This window comes from Dichomitus squalens (assembly GCF_000275845.1).
Source record: "Dichomitus squalens LYAD-421 SS1 unplaced genomic scaffold DICSQscaffold_27, whole genome shotgun sequence".
NCBI classification, from domain to species: domain Eukaryota; kingdom Fungi; phylum Basidiomycota; class Agaricomycetes; order Polyporales; family Polyporaceae; genus Dichomitus; species Dichomitus squalens.
This window is the reverse complement of record NW_006766909.1, coordinates 196,249-209,970: the sequence shown is the minus strand read 5'-3', so window position 1 is coordinate 209,970 and position 13,722 is coordinate 196,249. Positions and strand designations below refer to the sequence as shown.

Below are 13,722 nucleotides of genomic sequence, written 5' to 3'. Positions count from 1 at the left end.
ATGACCGACTTCGATACTCGGACAACTTTCACTTCGACCTGTTAGCTCATAAACGTGGTTCGCGTGGAGCTTTTCGGGACGCATTCTCTGCTTTCAAATATGATCCACTTCCGTTACGGTGTACATATCGAACTCATGCTACATCTTCCTATCTAGTTAACACAGAGGCCGATCCATGGCAACAGACTTACAGTCCGCCAACGGGGGCATAAACAGTAGCTATACAGCAAGCGGAATGGACAACTGGCTACATAAATATGAGTCAAACCCTCAGATACTCGGACCCCTGTTCCGTATCGCGGTGTGCGCTAGACCTGAGCTGGCTCGCCAGTCATCGGCTCCGTGCCCTTGTTGTCTTGCTGCGAAGGGAGTGACACCGAAGGGTAGGGGTCTGTGGTGGTGTACGTCTCGGTGAATCGACCTATGCGCACCTCCCACGGGCGGAGAGGGTATTGGCCGTGTGCTCCTGTGCTCGTAGATCCAGAAGTTACGTGGGTTCGTGCTATACGCGCCATAGTCACACGAATGATGATGAGATAGAAGGTGATCGGAATGATGGGACCGGTCTAGCGCATACATGCGATGGCACAAGGTGAGCGATTGGGAACGCTGATAGTCTGAGAGAGAACGGTTCACTTACGATGTCGATGATGAGGAATGCGCTGTTGGAGTGCAGAGTGTACGCGGCGATCATGCTGATGAGCGCGCACGAATACAACGCGCCGCACTCTACGATGATTAGAAGTATGGGCATCGGCCCGGACGATTTGCGGAGACCGTGGACGGAGGCGTTCACTGTCCAGAGCCTGTACGCGATGAGGCCTGTGTGTACAGCGGTTACGTGGAATGTTCTCGATGTGAAGCGATGTGACGAGTTACGCACTTGTTGCCAGGAGGTTCGTCGCGAGAGTGGTGGAATAGAACGACAGTACCCATTGGCCCGTTTGACGTAGAAAGATATTGCTCGAATCGACGGTAGGTTGGGCGATGGACCAGACCGTGTGGATGGCGGCGACTATCGGGAAAAGAAGCTTCAAACTTGAACAACGCCAGGGACGGTTCAGGGGTTTACTCACCCACCATGCCGAGGTAGGACAGCACTGGAATCACGATGACCCAGGGGCTTTGCCAGACGATGTAAGCGCGGTAGATCTGACGGACGGGTGAGCGAAGTTGTGCAACGTGCGACGAAGGGAGACAGAGCGGGACGTACGAGGACGCCATCGCCGAGGAAGGTCTGACATGCGTAAACGGCATTCTTCCAGGTCTGCTTGCTCGTGTCCTGAAAGAACAAAGCTGGGTCCGCAGACCCGATAAACCCGTCATAGATGAGTTTCACATCCACGACCCATCTCTATCAAATAGAGGACGTGAGACGAGCGTCATTGTTTCCGACGGAGCATACAAACCATAGTGCTAAGGAAAAATAAGATACAGGCAACGGCGACCATGACTCGATTGACTTTGGTGGTCGACCGCCGGTAGAGGAGTGCCCAAATGGTGGCTCCGAACAAGAATACAGAGAAACCTATAATGAACGAAGGTCAACATCTCATTCACTCGGTTAGCACCAGGCTGTCAGAAGCCGCAAGTCGTGTTGTCCAGGAGACGTACCGTAGAGTGCACTCTCAACAAAAGCTGATATCATCTCGGCTTGAACTACGTCGATAGCCATCGTGTACAAGTTTTGCGCGGGGACGATACCAACGCTCTGAAGTGGTGCGCCTGCTTTATCACAGACCAGGCGTAACCCAGATACGAGCAGGTCTGTGTCAAGGGTGCAGCTTACAATGTCAAGAGCGGCTGATTATCTGATGCGGAACAAGGACGAATACAAAGCATCCTGGGTGTGACGACTGCGTGAGTCGGATACCAAGGTACCTGAGGTCGATGCGAAGTAATCCGTTACCCACTGTGCGCTGTTCTCGCCGAGAAGTTGGATACTACTCGGCTGGAACCTCGATTTCTGACCGACATCGGCACTTTCTTGATGTTCTCAGGAGAGAGAGCCGGGCGGATGGGCAGGTTCATGGTCCTACCGTCGTATAGAAGTTCGTTGTCCGGTCGGGAATGTGCCTGCAGCTGCGGCCGAATCGGTGAATCGTGCTGCGCATGATGACCGGCGTCACCGACGCACCTTTGATTACTGGAGATGGACCGGATACTCTCTTACTTGACGTTGACGTTAACGTTGACGTGAACGTTGACGCATCTTCGAGAAGGAGGGCTGGCGTTCGGGTGGATGTCATGATGGTTGAGCCGCGGCGCTGAGCTCTGAGAGGGAATGCAGGTGCGCGAGGTTGCGCAGTCATACATCGTGGCTGGGGCGGAGATAACTCCAGGCTCCGATCCGCTTCCGCTCAACTCAGCCGCATTGGGTGTTACGCGCTTATCTGTCAGAGAGACTCCTACTTACGGTAGGTCAAACTTTCCTTCAAGTTGAGCTTGTGGCAGCCGCGTCGTTTCACGCCGATGTTCTATCAAGATCCGGTAGGTGTTGGCTGGTTCTAGGGGATGAATACATTGCTACTCGCCGCGCTCCAACAACGTGCCTCGAAGGCGCCATGTACACAAAGGCACAGGTTGTCGCGAGGTAGCGCGCCCGAACTCCAACTTTTGCATCGATGTAAGGTGCCGATTATAACCGGCGCGGAGAGTGCCTTCCGGGCAGTCGGTGACCTCAGAAGCCACCCGTGACTGGATCATTTGACAGAACGCTCCCTGCATGCGTCGCCGGCGGGGCTATCCGAGCCCATGTGCTTCACCCTGATCACCATCTATACGTGCTGGCACTTCAACACGGACTTGCACATACCGCCGTACAAACGAAATACCAAGACGTGTATCTCTGCCACAGGCTCCTTCCACAGGAGAACAACCAAGCATTTGCAGGCCCATTCCCCCTTCGGGATTACGCCATCCTCTTCCCGTCGCTTCACCTATCTTTGACCCACTCCGTAACTCTTCAGTCATGGCCGCCACTGCCTTTCTGCTTGTGGTGAGCGTGATCGCGTTGAGTGTTATCACTCTGGTCTTTCCGGACCTCTTCGGGAACCTCACCGGGCCTCCTCTGCCCCCGGGACCTCGCCCAAAGCTACTTGCTGGTAATGTTCACCAAGTCCCGAGGGTAGAGCCTTGGAAGACATACGCAGACTGGGCGAAGAAGTATGGTACGTAACACTTCTTGGTTGTAACTGCCCCAGACGGTATCCTGACTATAGACTACCTTTCAGGTCAAATCTTCCTCCTCCGAGTCTTTGGACAGAAGATCATAGTGCTCAACTCTCACTCGGCCGTCGCCGATCTACTGGAGTCTCGCTCGTCCATATACTCGGATCGCCCTAGAGTATGGATGTACAAGGAGCTCATTGGGCGAAAGCTCGCAGTCTTCAGCATCTCCTCCGAGAACCCGCGTTTCAGGATATATCGCAAGTTGTTGAAGTCTGGCTTGAGTTCCCGCGCAAACCAGGAGTATCTGCCTCTTCTGTATCGAGAGACGAAGACTCTGCTCCGGAACCTCAAAGAGTACCCAGACCAGTTCATATCTCACGCCCGCAGGTGAGAACATCTTGTGATCTCCTGTGCTTGGACGCTCGTTGACAACCTGCGTTAGGAATGCCGCGGCCATCATTCTAGAGATAGGTGAGTGTTGCATCTTTCACTTAGCATTATGGCTCTAACAAACGGATCCAGCGTATGGCTGGCAGGTCAACAGCAACGACGACTACTTCGTCTCTTTGATGGAGGAGTCGTTCAAGTTACACGCCGAAATCGTTCGACCTGGACGCTGGCTTGTCGACGCATATCCTATCTGTATGTGTTGTGTCATCCGTGGGTTGATACATATCAGCACTAACTTACCACAGTACGCTTTGTTCCTTCGTGGTTCCCCGGCGGCGGGTTCCATAAGCAGGCCGAAATCTACCGTGGACAGTTCGCACGTATAGATCAAATCCCTCATGCCTGGGCGAAGGAGCAATTGGTGATTGGACATCGCGTGTCCGGGAATGAGCCTGCGTTGACGTTGCCGACAGCATTCCGGAACCTACACCCCCTCCTTCACTTCGCGGTACATGCTCAAGGAGGACGGAAGCGCGCCCTCCGACGAGGAAGAGGATATCATCAAGTGGACCTCCTCGGCATTGTATGTCGGGGGTGCCGATACGGTTCGGTCGCTCGTTTGCTCGACCATGTCTGGCGCTAATGATCCCGCCGGGACGTTGGCAGACCGTCTCCGTTCTGACTTCCTTCTTCCTGTTGATGGCGCTCCATCCAGAATCCCAGAAGCGTGCCCAGGATGAGATCCAGCGCGTTGTGGGGATGAGCAGGCTGCCAACGGCGGACGACTCCGACAGGCTACCGTATGTGCGGGCTCTTATCTTAGAGATTCTGCGCTGGTGCCCGGTAGCACCTCTAGGCGAGTCTCGTTCACTGACTACGAATGCAGGCAGACATTGAGATAATTCTGGTGTCTAGGTCTCCCGCATTCCGTCACTAGGGACGATGTTTACGACGGCTATCGCATTCCGAAAGGGGCGACCGTCTACGCCAACATATGGTTTGTCTACCGGCTTCTCCATCCATCCGCGAGCGCACTGAACCTGTGACTTCTTTCCAGGGCTCTGTCGCGAGATCCCGAAGTCTATCCCAACCCATCGACCTTCGACCCCGAGAGATTTCTGCCTGCGCCAAACGGTACACTTACCCAGATGGATCCCCGTAAATTCGTCTTCGGGTTCGGAGCACGAGTGTGCCCTGGTGAGTCTAGAGCACGCCTAATCTACTGGTCACTCCCACACTCACGTTCCCTGAACGCACACTCATGGTGCATCAGGCGCACAGTTCGCAGAGCTCTCGCTGTTCGTCAGCATCGCACGAATCCTGGGTACGTTCGACGTCGCCAAACCGGTCGACGAGCACGGAAGGGAAGTGGAGCCGAAGGTCGAGTTCACAACGACAGTGACCAGGTTCGCCACCTATCCTTGTCTGCTGAGCTCATAGCCACTAACAGTTTCGACGTCGCGCTTCAGTCATCCGAAGCCGTTCGAGTGCCGCATTACGCCTCGCGCGCAAGCATCAGAGCAGGGCGTGTTTGACGAGTGAGGGGCCGTGAATTTCTCCATACGCGTATGTCATCACTTTCACGTATGTCTCCGAGTCCTTGCGTGCCTGGATGTGGCGACTGGGTGCCACCTGTGTACATTCATAGTCTTCGCTTTGACTTTACCCCGTGACAATACCTCGGCGGGCTCTGCTCCGGTACCAAATGTGCGGCTACATTCGTAACAGCACTACACCAACTATAGGGATTACAACGGCGGTTTCAACTCAGAGTGGGGCGGACCTTAGCAGTCCCTTCCCCTCCACTGGTGCCTTCCGCGCCCCTTCCGGCATCGCCTCTTCCTCCACTCCACATGGCACGCCCTCGTCCCCTTACTCAAACATCCATCGTTCGCTTTCCCTAGCCTTACTATCGCCAGCACTTCAATGTCAACCTCCGCCATCCCTGTCCGTCGTCTCTCTCTCGCTCCACGTTGGTTACCGGGGATTGAGTTTGAGCTTGGGTTCGAGTTTTGTTCAACGGGATCGCTGATCAGGGAAAACCGAATCAGGGATACTCCACCAATATCGCGAACTGATGCCGCTAGTCGTCACTCAGAGGACTCAAGAAGATGGTTTTAGGTTAACTCTCTGTCCGAAGACTCATGATGTGGTACTAGTACGTTCAGGAACAAACGGGGAGTTGTCGTGCTCGCGGAGACGTTCAAGAAGCCTAACCCTGTTGCCAATGCTATTCGAGGGAATCACGATCTCCATCGAGTATTGCTGAATGCGTGCATGCAGAGCAGGGCTAAGGTCTTCAGACAACAACTTCCTGTCTTACAATGCAATGTCCTCCGTCCCCTTGAATCCAGCCTTCAAAGTCTCTGAATCCTATGGAACACGCCATCAGATCACGTTGCCAACGGGAATGGCGTCGTACACTCACTTTGAACTGGGTCGCTCTAATGCTCCGCATACGACGAGCGAGCCATTCTCCTGCAGTCACCCCGGTATCAAACTTTTCCGCAGGCGCTTTTGCTACCGCCTCTGCCACGATAGTGCTGTGTTCGGTCAAGGCTCGCATGGGGGCGGTGAAGCTCGGTCGCGTGAAGAACACGAGGGACAAACGCTCGAGCTTCGCCTGTTCCTTCGGAGGCGGGCTGCATGTCACTATTGAGTGAACGTTCTGAACAGCAGAAGATGAATAGTACTCACACCACGCGGTGAATGTTTGACCGCATGATACCGCCGCTGAAAATATTGAGGGCGTCCCCGATGTTGCAAATAGCGTGGCCCTCTAGTGGCTGCAGCGGGGGCCGTCAGTCCTCGTTTCAGCCGATCGTTCCGGGCACGTCCTGAGACGTACTTTCACATACTGCCAGTCTTCCTGCCCAGGAACGAGAACTTGCAAGCCACCGAGGCGGTTATGCAAGATCGTCTGCAACGGTTGGGTAGGATTCGTGGTATCGAAAGACAAGTGAACATACTTACAAGGGCGCCGAAGTCCGTATGTGCTCCAACAAATGTCTGCGCAGAGGGAGTAGTGGCGGGAGGGTTCCGGATCAACCGCAGCGTGCTACCACTGTGCTCTTCGGGTGTGCATAAGCTAGCAAGCGTCCCTTTAGGTAACCCTAGTTTGCCGTCCATGATACCGAGGAGGTGGAAGTTGATGTCCATCGACTTGGCCACGAACGGCCTGACGATCAATTCTATACCAGCGCCGATAGTGGCGGGATAGGCTTGGTGAACCTTTATAGGGTAGACCAGGACGTCGTCTTGGGAGACGTCTATAGATTCCGTCGTGTCTCTTGTTCCTTTCTCGTCAATCACACACGAGCCGATGGATTTGTAGCTGGGCCGGAAACCTTTTCAGCACGCGTGGCATGGGAGTGATACAGAATGCACTTGCCCGAACGAACTCCCATCCTCCTGATAATGGTACGGCATCTTCTTGTCCAGAGGTAGCGCAAGCGTTTGCGCGCCGAGATCAAACATGGCGTCGATTTCGTCATCAATGCCATGGTTCTTCAAGCTGTTGCTGCCGATGAGTGCGGCAGCATGCGGATGGAAGGGGGTTGACGTACTACCAGAAGCCGAGCTCAGTGGCCCCCTGCCAGAGCCGGTCAATCTCTCTCTCATCACCGGCCTTGAGTAAAGCATAATCGATGTGTTGGTACGCCTTCGGGGAACGCGGGAAAATGGAGAATACCAGGCATGTTTATAGAGAGGAACAGGAAAAACAGGGATTTTGAGTGAGGAGCGAGCGTACGGCATACCACTTATATGCCAACTGCATATGGTCCCAGCTGATAGGCGGCTGACCTCTGCACCACACTCATAATGCCGGTGGAAACTGACAGATCTCCGGTTATGATGGTCTGACGTTGTTTAAGAACCTTGTATGCGCCAGGCCGTTACCTGGTGACTCAAGGCATGCAAGATCATATCAGTGTGCCTGTCAGAACGTCAAAACATGCCAGAGAACGCAAAGCCTGGACAGCTAGCGCTCCTGCCCACTGCCACTCTGAAGTTGAGTGGCCGATATCCTACAATGGTTATCGAGGTGAATTCATAGAGATTCTTAGAGGCGGCACGAGTCCAACCTACAAACGCTAGTCCTCACCTCCCCACAAGGCTTCGGCTCCGTCCTCTAGCAGCTGGAGGCCGACGAGTGCCCCGAGATCGGCCTCTGCTCAGACAACACTCGCTTGGTTGGTTGGCCCAACACTGGGCCTGTCGTCACCTTCGCAAACAATGGCACTGTCTCTGCGTACCAGGTCCTCGGGCGCGTGCACTTCAACGGGCGGACTCGATCAACAACCCGGACTTCTCCTTGTCTTATGTCACGTCTCAGACCGCCGACCCGGACACGGTCCCGGCTGCCATTCAGAGCGTCTCGGGCATCTGGACGTCGGACCAAGTCGGATATGGCAACGACGCAAGCGTGGTCGCGAATGGATACGCATACTTCTGTGGAGCGACCTCAAGCAACGGATTGGCCGTCACGAGGAGCGCTCTGATAGGGCTCCTGGGCAACCTGCAGGACAAGAGCCTGTATGAGTACTACGTCAACGGCCAGTGAGAAGATTCCAGGAGTGACCGCAGTGCGGGATGATGGCTGTTTATTGTGAAGGGAGAAAACATGGTCGTTATCGTCACCCCGTCAAGTGGGTTGGAGGTGCTCATCTGCAACTTTTTATCGTTGATCGTGAGCGTTGGGGACGTGCCGGAGATGGATACCGTCGCGCTCGCGTGCATGCGCCACATGATCGAGCCCGACGCATTGATGTCTTCCTGCAGGAGCACCTGCTTGCGGCCGTTGATCGACGTTGCGCTCGTCAGGTCAGCAATGAAGAACGCAGTAGAGTCCCTCGAGACGTCCGGAACAACACCCGAGATCCTTCTGGTTTAGGAGATCGTGCTCTGGCCCTCTGTCCGCTTGCGGACGTATAACCAACGGTCACCACCTTGGCCGTCTCCCCCAGCAAGGTACCCTCTGGAGAGGTAGTCCCCAGACCCAAGCTCGCCTGCCCAGTGAGTTCCGAGCGCGTCGAGCACGAAGTCCCCACAGCCGAGGTCGTTGTGTGGCTGGTGGTTCCGGGGGGTACCTGCTTATTAGATGGCGACAGAGCACGACCTCGTCCGTCCACGAACGCCCACTGGTCTGCGCTGTTGTCGCACACATTGTCGAGCAGCAACCCGCCCTAGAAGAGGATATACATACTCGGGATGCTGGAGCGTGTCATCGTAGCAGAGGATCGAGTCAGCGGTCGTGGAGACTCGTTCTGGCCGTGGTCCCGGTTAGCAAAGAGAGAGCACGGACTAGTCACGTACATATGGTACAGCCGGATATCGTACAGTCCCGGTTTGTTCTGAAGCAGCCCCAAGGCAGAGCATGTCGCTGTCGTCAGGTGCGTCGTGGTTTTCAAATACCAGTAGTTGGCTGTCTCAGCCCACATTCTGTTGGATGGCACTGCAAAGATGCAGTTCGCGCATGTGCCAGGACTGGGCTTGTCGAGGTTGGCCTAGGCGGTGCCAGAGTTATCGTCACTGAGGATGGTCAGCGCACCCATAAGTAGTGAGGCTGCTGTGTGTATCAAAAGAGAAAAGGCGCTGATGGTAAGCGCCTGGCTAGATTTACCTCTGTGCCATCGCAATGCTCTTGTCTTCCTCGTCGCACTTCCTTTCGTCTGCCCTTCCCATTATAGAGTTTCAGCAGCCCGCTATTTCGCTCGACCTGTGGCGCGGTGGGGCAGTGAACTGATGTGACGGATCTGGGTCACTCTGGCATAATGAGTGTTCTACGAGGCATTTGGCGGGGAGGATCCCTCAGAGCCCGTAACGCCTCCACCCAGATCTGAGCGCCCGTTACGCTGTGGGGCGGCGCCACCTGGTCGATGCTGGCCGCTGAAACTCTCTATTAGAGTCCTTTCGCAACCGATTCAAAACCGGATTGGATCTGCCCAATCTCTGAACTGTTGGCGCAGTGGCAACACTGTCAAGCGCGCTATTGCACGATTATCATTCGCGGTCGAGGCGGTGTGCGAGGGACCCATCTGGATCTGAACTGGGAGCGCTGACAAATGAACTACCCCACCAGTTTCAAATCGCCTGCGAAAGGACTCTAGTAGCGGGAACCTTAGACACAGCTAGAAATGTGAAGAGGCAGATGCACTGTGGGCAAGCGGTGTGAGGAGCCAAGAAGACGGACAGGACAAGGGAGGGCATCGCAACGCAACGCATTCATGGCACGGTAAAATGATAGCCATACAACCACCAATTGAGTAGAGGCAAAGGGAGGGAGGGCAGGAGGAAGACGCAGAGCTATGTACTTAACCGTGAGGCTTGAGAGGAGCTGCACTATAAAGTCACTGATCGCGTCGTTACACTCTGACTTGTACCACTCTACTCACTGTCCCTCCTAGCTGAGCGGACTCGCCTTTACTGTAAGTCCCAACTTCCTCCGCTCTACATCTCCCCTCCGCGACCGGCCGAGCCATCCATGCTTAGACAACATCAAACCCTTGTATTCTCACCATGAACGAGCTCGCGCGCCAGCGCACCCACCAGCATGACTCCTACGACTGGATTCCAAAGGGTCCGCGAGTGACACGTGAATGGCAACGCCCACATCATCTGACGCGACCAGGTGCTTGCAGGGGCAATATACAAGTAGCGTGGGGCAGGAGATTGTCCTGAATGTACGTTGTATCTCCTTGTCTTTGCAATCTTCCTGTTCTTCGCATAAGGCGTCCACGACGCACGAATAATCGCGATGTGTTTCTCGAGCCGAATCCGAGCCTCGTTTTTGACCCTCACTCCTGTCCCCCATCTACAGACATCCCACCCAAAGATGCCCTCGACCGCCGCGCGCCCTGCTTCTTCTCAAAGGCCCCAACGTTCTGCGCTGTTCTTCATGAGAGGCCTCGCAGCATCCATTGTCCTCTTCTCGCACAGGATCAGGCCGCACTTTCAGATTCTCTTGGCTCGCTCACCTTGGCGCCTCATAGACATATACCGCAACTTTCCCTTCCGACTCCCAGCTGCACAGACAACTGAGATCATCCGCTTTTCCAAGCATGGGGTCAAGCACGCGGAGGAAGATCCGCTGCCGACGGAGGCCCGGGGTGCGCCCCCTTGGACGGCAGCACGGAAGGAGGAGGCTAGGGTGGGAGGCAACGAGGCGAGCGAGATGAGCAAGTGCGTACGCGCTGTGGGACCTTTACTCCTGGGAGCACCTACGTTGAAGGAGCCGTACCACCCAACGAGCTTCTGCACACGGGAGCAGCTCGAATTTCAAGAGCTATGGGATCACGCTCGAGACAGGACGACGAGGTTATTCCCAAGAGCTTCCGTAGGCAGAGAGAGCAGGTTCAGAATGCGCGCGATATGGTATGTGTTACGCTTCTAAATCCGCCGTACGACCAATTCGTCTAATCGGTCGCGTCGTGTCAATATCCTTGTAGCCGATGGGTACGGGATCTTTGCTCCTCACCGCGGCACGGCACGGGAAGGGCCATTCGAACAGGGCCATACGCTGTCTGCTTGACAGCAAAGTGACGTCCGGTATGTGCCTAGAATCCGCCTGGCTGCTCAAAGTACAGCATCCTGGCCATGATGTCAGCGCTAATACCGAACATCACAGCTCCGCTAATTTGCGTTATGGTTCCGCTTCGCTCGTCAGACTTCTCTCCTCCTCTAGCTCCGCGCTCTGAACCCAACTCTTCCTGGTCTCAGCAATCCTCATCCTACACTAGTGGTTCGAAGGACATGGACAATCAGGGCCCTCACCACGCGCGCCGCAACCAGAACCTGGTTGGATCGGTCATGGCATCCGACGACGTCATAATCCTGTCTGCGATAGCGCACCAAGCGGAATCAAACTGCCAGTCCAAGACATCGTCCGATCACTGCAAGGCCCAGTCTTCCGAATCCAAACACACAAACGCTGAACGCCTCAAGCGAACATGAACGTTAGGAGGGGTCCTCCGCTGATATCGCAGTAGACGCTAGGGTGTCAAGAGATCGCGCTAGTGCATAGCGCCGTGAGCTGCGAAACGTCATTACTGCCATGCCTATTTTCACCTCTTTGCTGTACTTGGCAAGAATTCTCGCTGAGGACTCGTGCGTAGTATCCATCCATCTATCTTGCACTGATACTGACATCCCTTCAAAGCGATCCAACTGTGCGGTTGGACCTCGCTCCCTCGCTGAACTGGTTGTCAAGGCGTTCTGCTATAGGGGCGATCCACAGTGGACAACAAACGATTGAACCTATACAATTCACGACCCTTCTGGAGGAGCTGGCTCCGCCGAATATACCCACTAGCCACCATCATACCCCCGTGGTCTGCGCCCTCTGCGGGATGTTGATATGCTCTTCGGCCAGCGACTCCTCACCGAGTACACCTTGCCCCCATGCCCCCTCCGACACGCGGCATTCCCAAGCCAGGCGTCAATGGCGTCGAGAAGAAGCCGTCATCCGGTCAACGATGACAACAGCTCCTCTACGCGGGACTCCTCCCCTCGTCGGCCCAAGGTGGGTTCGGCGCTTGGCTCGCTGTAGCCTGTGGGGCTCGATGCAGCGCTGCTTGAGCGGGACGCCTGCGGTGTCGAAGTCGCAGTCGACAGAGAATGTGAGCACGAAGATATCTGAGCCCCCGAAGGAGAGACCCAAGCTGCCGCCGAGAGACCCATCGCGGAAGACGCTGCCCCCGCCTCCCCCTACTCACCCTGCCGTCTCGCACTCGCCGAGGAATTCGACATCACAGCCCTCGGCGAACGCTATGGTGCACCGTGTGCCGCCACCCTTCAAGGAGAAGGGGTCGCTTCCTCCAGTCGCTGCTGTTGCTGCTCCGCCACCGCCGCCGCCTTTGCCGAAGAGGAAAAGGGGAAGGGAAAGGACGATACGCCGGAGCTAAATGGGGACGTTAAGGCCTCCGCGGACACTGCTCACCCTGAAGCCTCTGCTGTGGCGCAATCGAAGGACGTCCCCGCTCAGGAGGAAACCGCGCCTGCACCTCAAGATCCTGAAGCAGTTGTTGAAGCGCCCGTCAAGCAAGAGGCTCCCCATGCAGAGGGAGACGCGAAGAACGCCGCCGCAGATGACGGCACGGCACGCAAATCCGGGCTTTTTGTCGCCACTGGCCCGATCTCTCAAAGCACATCGTCCGACTGCGGGAAGAGATGTTCTGGGCGCGTATCGGTGCTATCGTGCACTAACAAATCTTCCGTTCATTTTGGTCTGTTGGGTGGATCGTCAGGTAGGGCGAGCGACGAAATCGCTGTATGCGTGGGGTGTGTCCCGACGGGGCGCATGGAATCTATGTGGTCTATATAATTCATCGTGGCTGTTGTTGTACCTACACCGCATTCATGTCTAGACAAGAATAAGCATGCTCTTGGAGTGTTGACATTGACTTGACTGCGGAGCGTGAGCGAGGAGTCCGCAGCACAGTCATGTTGCCGACGGACTCGACATAAACGCAGAAACTCCGGAGTCTGGACTCGCCCTCGCGAGGCGTTCTCGTAGTCGGGGCGTTGTCACTCAACAACTGGTCATCGCTGGTATTCGGACGTCTCCTCATACTAAGTTTTTGCTATCAACAGTTCAACGCAATAGCTTACAAAAAATTCTTGGTGGAGAATACACCATAGATGGGATTCTTTCTTTTCTTTCTAGATCCCGTTTATTGCCCTGCGAGGCCGCGCCTCATGGTAGGCCTTAAACTACAAATACTATCGACGTGAGTAAGAAGTGGGTGTTCGGCTGTACATGGTGAGCACAAGGCTCGAGCTAACTAGGGGGGTGTGGTGGGGAAGTAGCGGTGGCGAACGGGGCAAGGGGAAGTGCTAGGCGATGACCGGAAGGAGGGGTGCAAGGGTACACTAGTGGCGGAATGGTGAGTAGCAGGGCGCAGTACCTATGCGTTGTGGCCGCCTGTCCACCCTTGGCCAGTGAAGGCTAGGGTACGGGTTGCAAACCTGCCGCCCAATGGGTACGATTGCGTCCCTGGGACCCGCCTCTTGCTGTGGTCAGGAGTACGCCCGGCGGTATCCCCGCCATTCGTCAGAACTCCCCCGCCCCTAGAGCGGGCAGATGCCCGCAACACATAGGTACAAGGGATCCATTGTCTCGGATACATGCATGACCAGCGGGTATATGTAGGGACACTGTAT

At 55.4% G+C, this 13,722-nt stretch overlaps 5 protein-coding genes across 5 annotated transcripts; 2 read left to right on the top strand and 3 right to left on the bottom strand.

Moving 5' to 3' along the window:
• Nucleotides 1-308: 308 nt before the first annotated feature.
• Nucleotides 309-1,451, bottom strand: DICSQDRAFT_64803 (uncharacterized protein; the record flags this gene model as incomplete). Its single annotated transcript, XM_007367648.1, has 6 exons — nt 309-566; nt 641-822; nt 884-1,015; nt 1,077-1,152; nt 1,214-1,354; nt 1,410-1,451. 6 exons carry the CDS (start codon nt 1,449-1,451, stop codon nt 309-311), a joined length of 831 nt encoding a protein of 276 aa, XP_007367710.1.
• Nucleotides 1,452-2,928: 1,477 nt separating this feature from the next.
• On the top strand, nt 2,929-5,103 carry DICSQDRAFT_162426 (cytochrome P450; the record flags this gene model as incomplete). The annotated part of the gene is made up of 11 exons (XM_007367647.1): nt 2,929-3,170; nt 3,234-3,558; nt 3,614-3,642; nt 3,694-3,813; nt 3,867-3,982; nt 4,035-4,166; nt 4,228-4,417; nt 4,477-4,558; nt 4,619-4,758; nt 4,835-4,967; nt 5,031-5,103. The coding sequence occupies exons 1-11, from the start codon at nt 2,972-2,974 to the stop codon at nt 5,101-5,103; spliced, it is 1,539 nt and encodes a 512-aa protein (XP_007367709.1). The 5' UTR covers nt 2,929-2,971.
• Nucleotides 5,104-5,880: 777 nt separating this feature from the next.
• Nucleotides 5,881-7,259, bottom strand: DICSQDRAFT_148439 (Clavaminate synthase-like protein; the record flags this gene model as incomplete). The annotated part of the gene is made up of 8 exons (XM_007367646.1): nt 5,881-5,934; nt 5,990-6,203; nt 6,259-6,347; nt 6,410-6,481; nt 6,535-6,895; nt 6,953-7,075; nt 7,128-7,189; nt 7,221-7,259. 8 exons carry the CDS (start codon nt 7,257-7,259, stop codon nt 5,881-5,883), a joined length of 1,014 nt encoding a protein of 337 aa, XP_007367708.1.
• Nucleotides 7,260-8,451: 1,192 nt separating this feature from the next.
• DICSQDRAFT_64751 (uncharacterized protein) lies at nt 8,452-8,655 on the bottom strand (the record flags this gene model as incomplete). The annotated part of the gene is made up of 1 exon (XM_007367645.1): nt 8,452-8,655. A coding segment is annotated over one exon (204 nt), but the record flags the coding sequence as incomplete, so codon positions are not given.
• A 1,742-nt stretch (nt 8,656-10,397) lies between these two features.
• On the top strand, nt 10,398-11,861 carry DICSQDRAFT_138484 (uncharacterized protein). The gene is made up of 4 exons (XM_007367644.1): nt 10,398-10,935; nt 11,010-11,109; nt 11,189-11,667; nt 11,720-11,861. Exon 3 carries the CDS (start codon nt 11,206-11,208, stop codon nt 11,512-11,514), a length of 309 nt encoding a protein of 102 aa, XP_007367706.1. The 5' UTR covers nt 10,398-10,935; nt 11,010-11,109; nt 11,189-11,205; the 3' UTR covers nt 11,515-11,667; nt 11,720-11,861.
• Nucleotides 11,862-13,722: the final 1,861 nt, after the last annotated feature.

Bases quoted from the DNA above. Each gene is read 5' to 3' on its own strand.
- DICSQDRAFT_138484 (XM_007367644.1), top strand. From the start codon at position 11,206: ATGGTTCCGCTTCGCTCGTCAGACTTCTCTCCTCCTCTAGCTCCGCGC.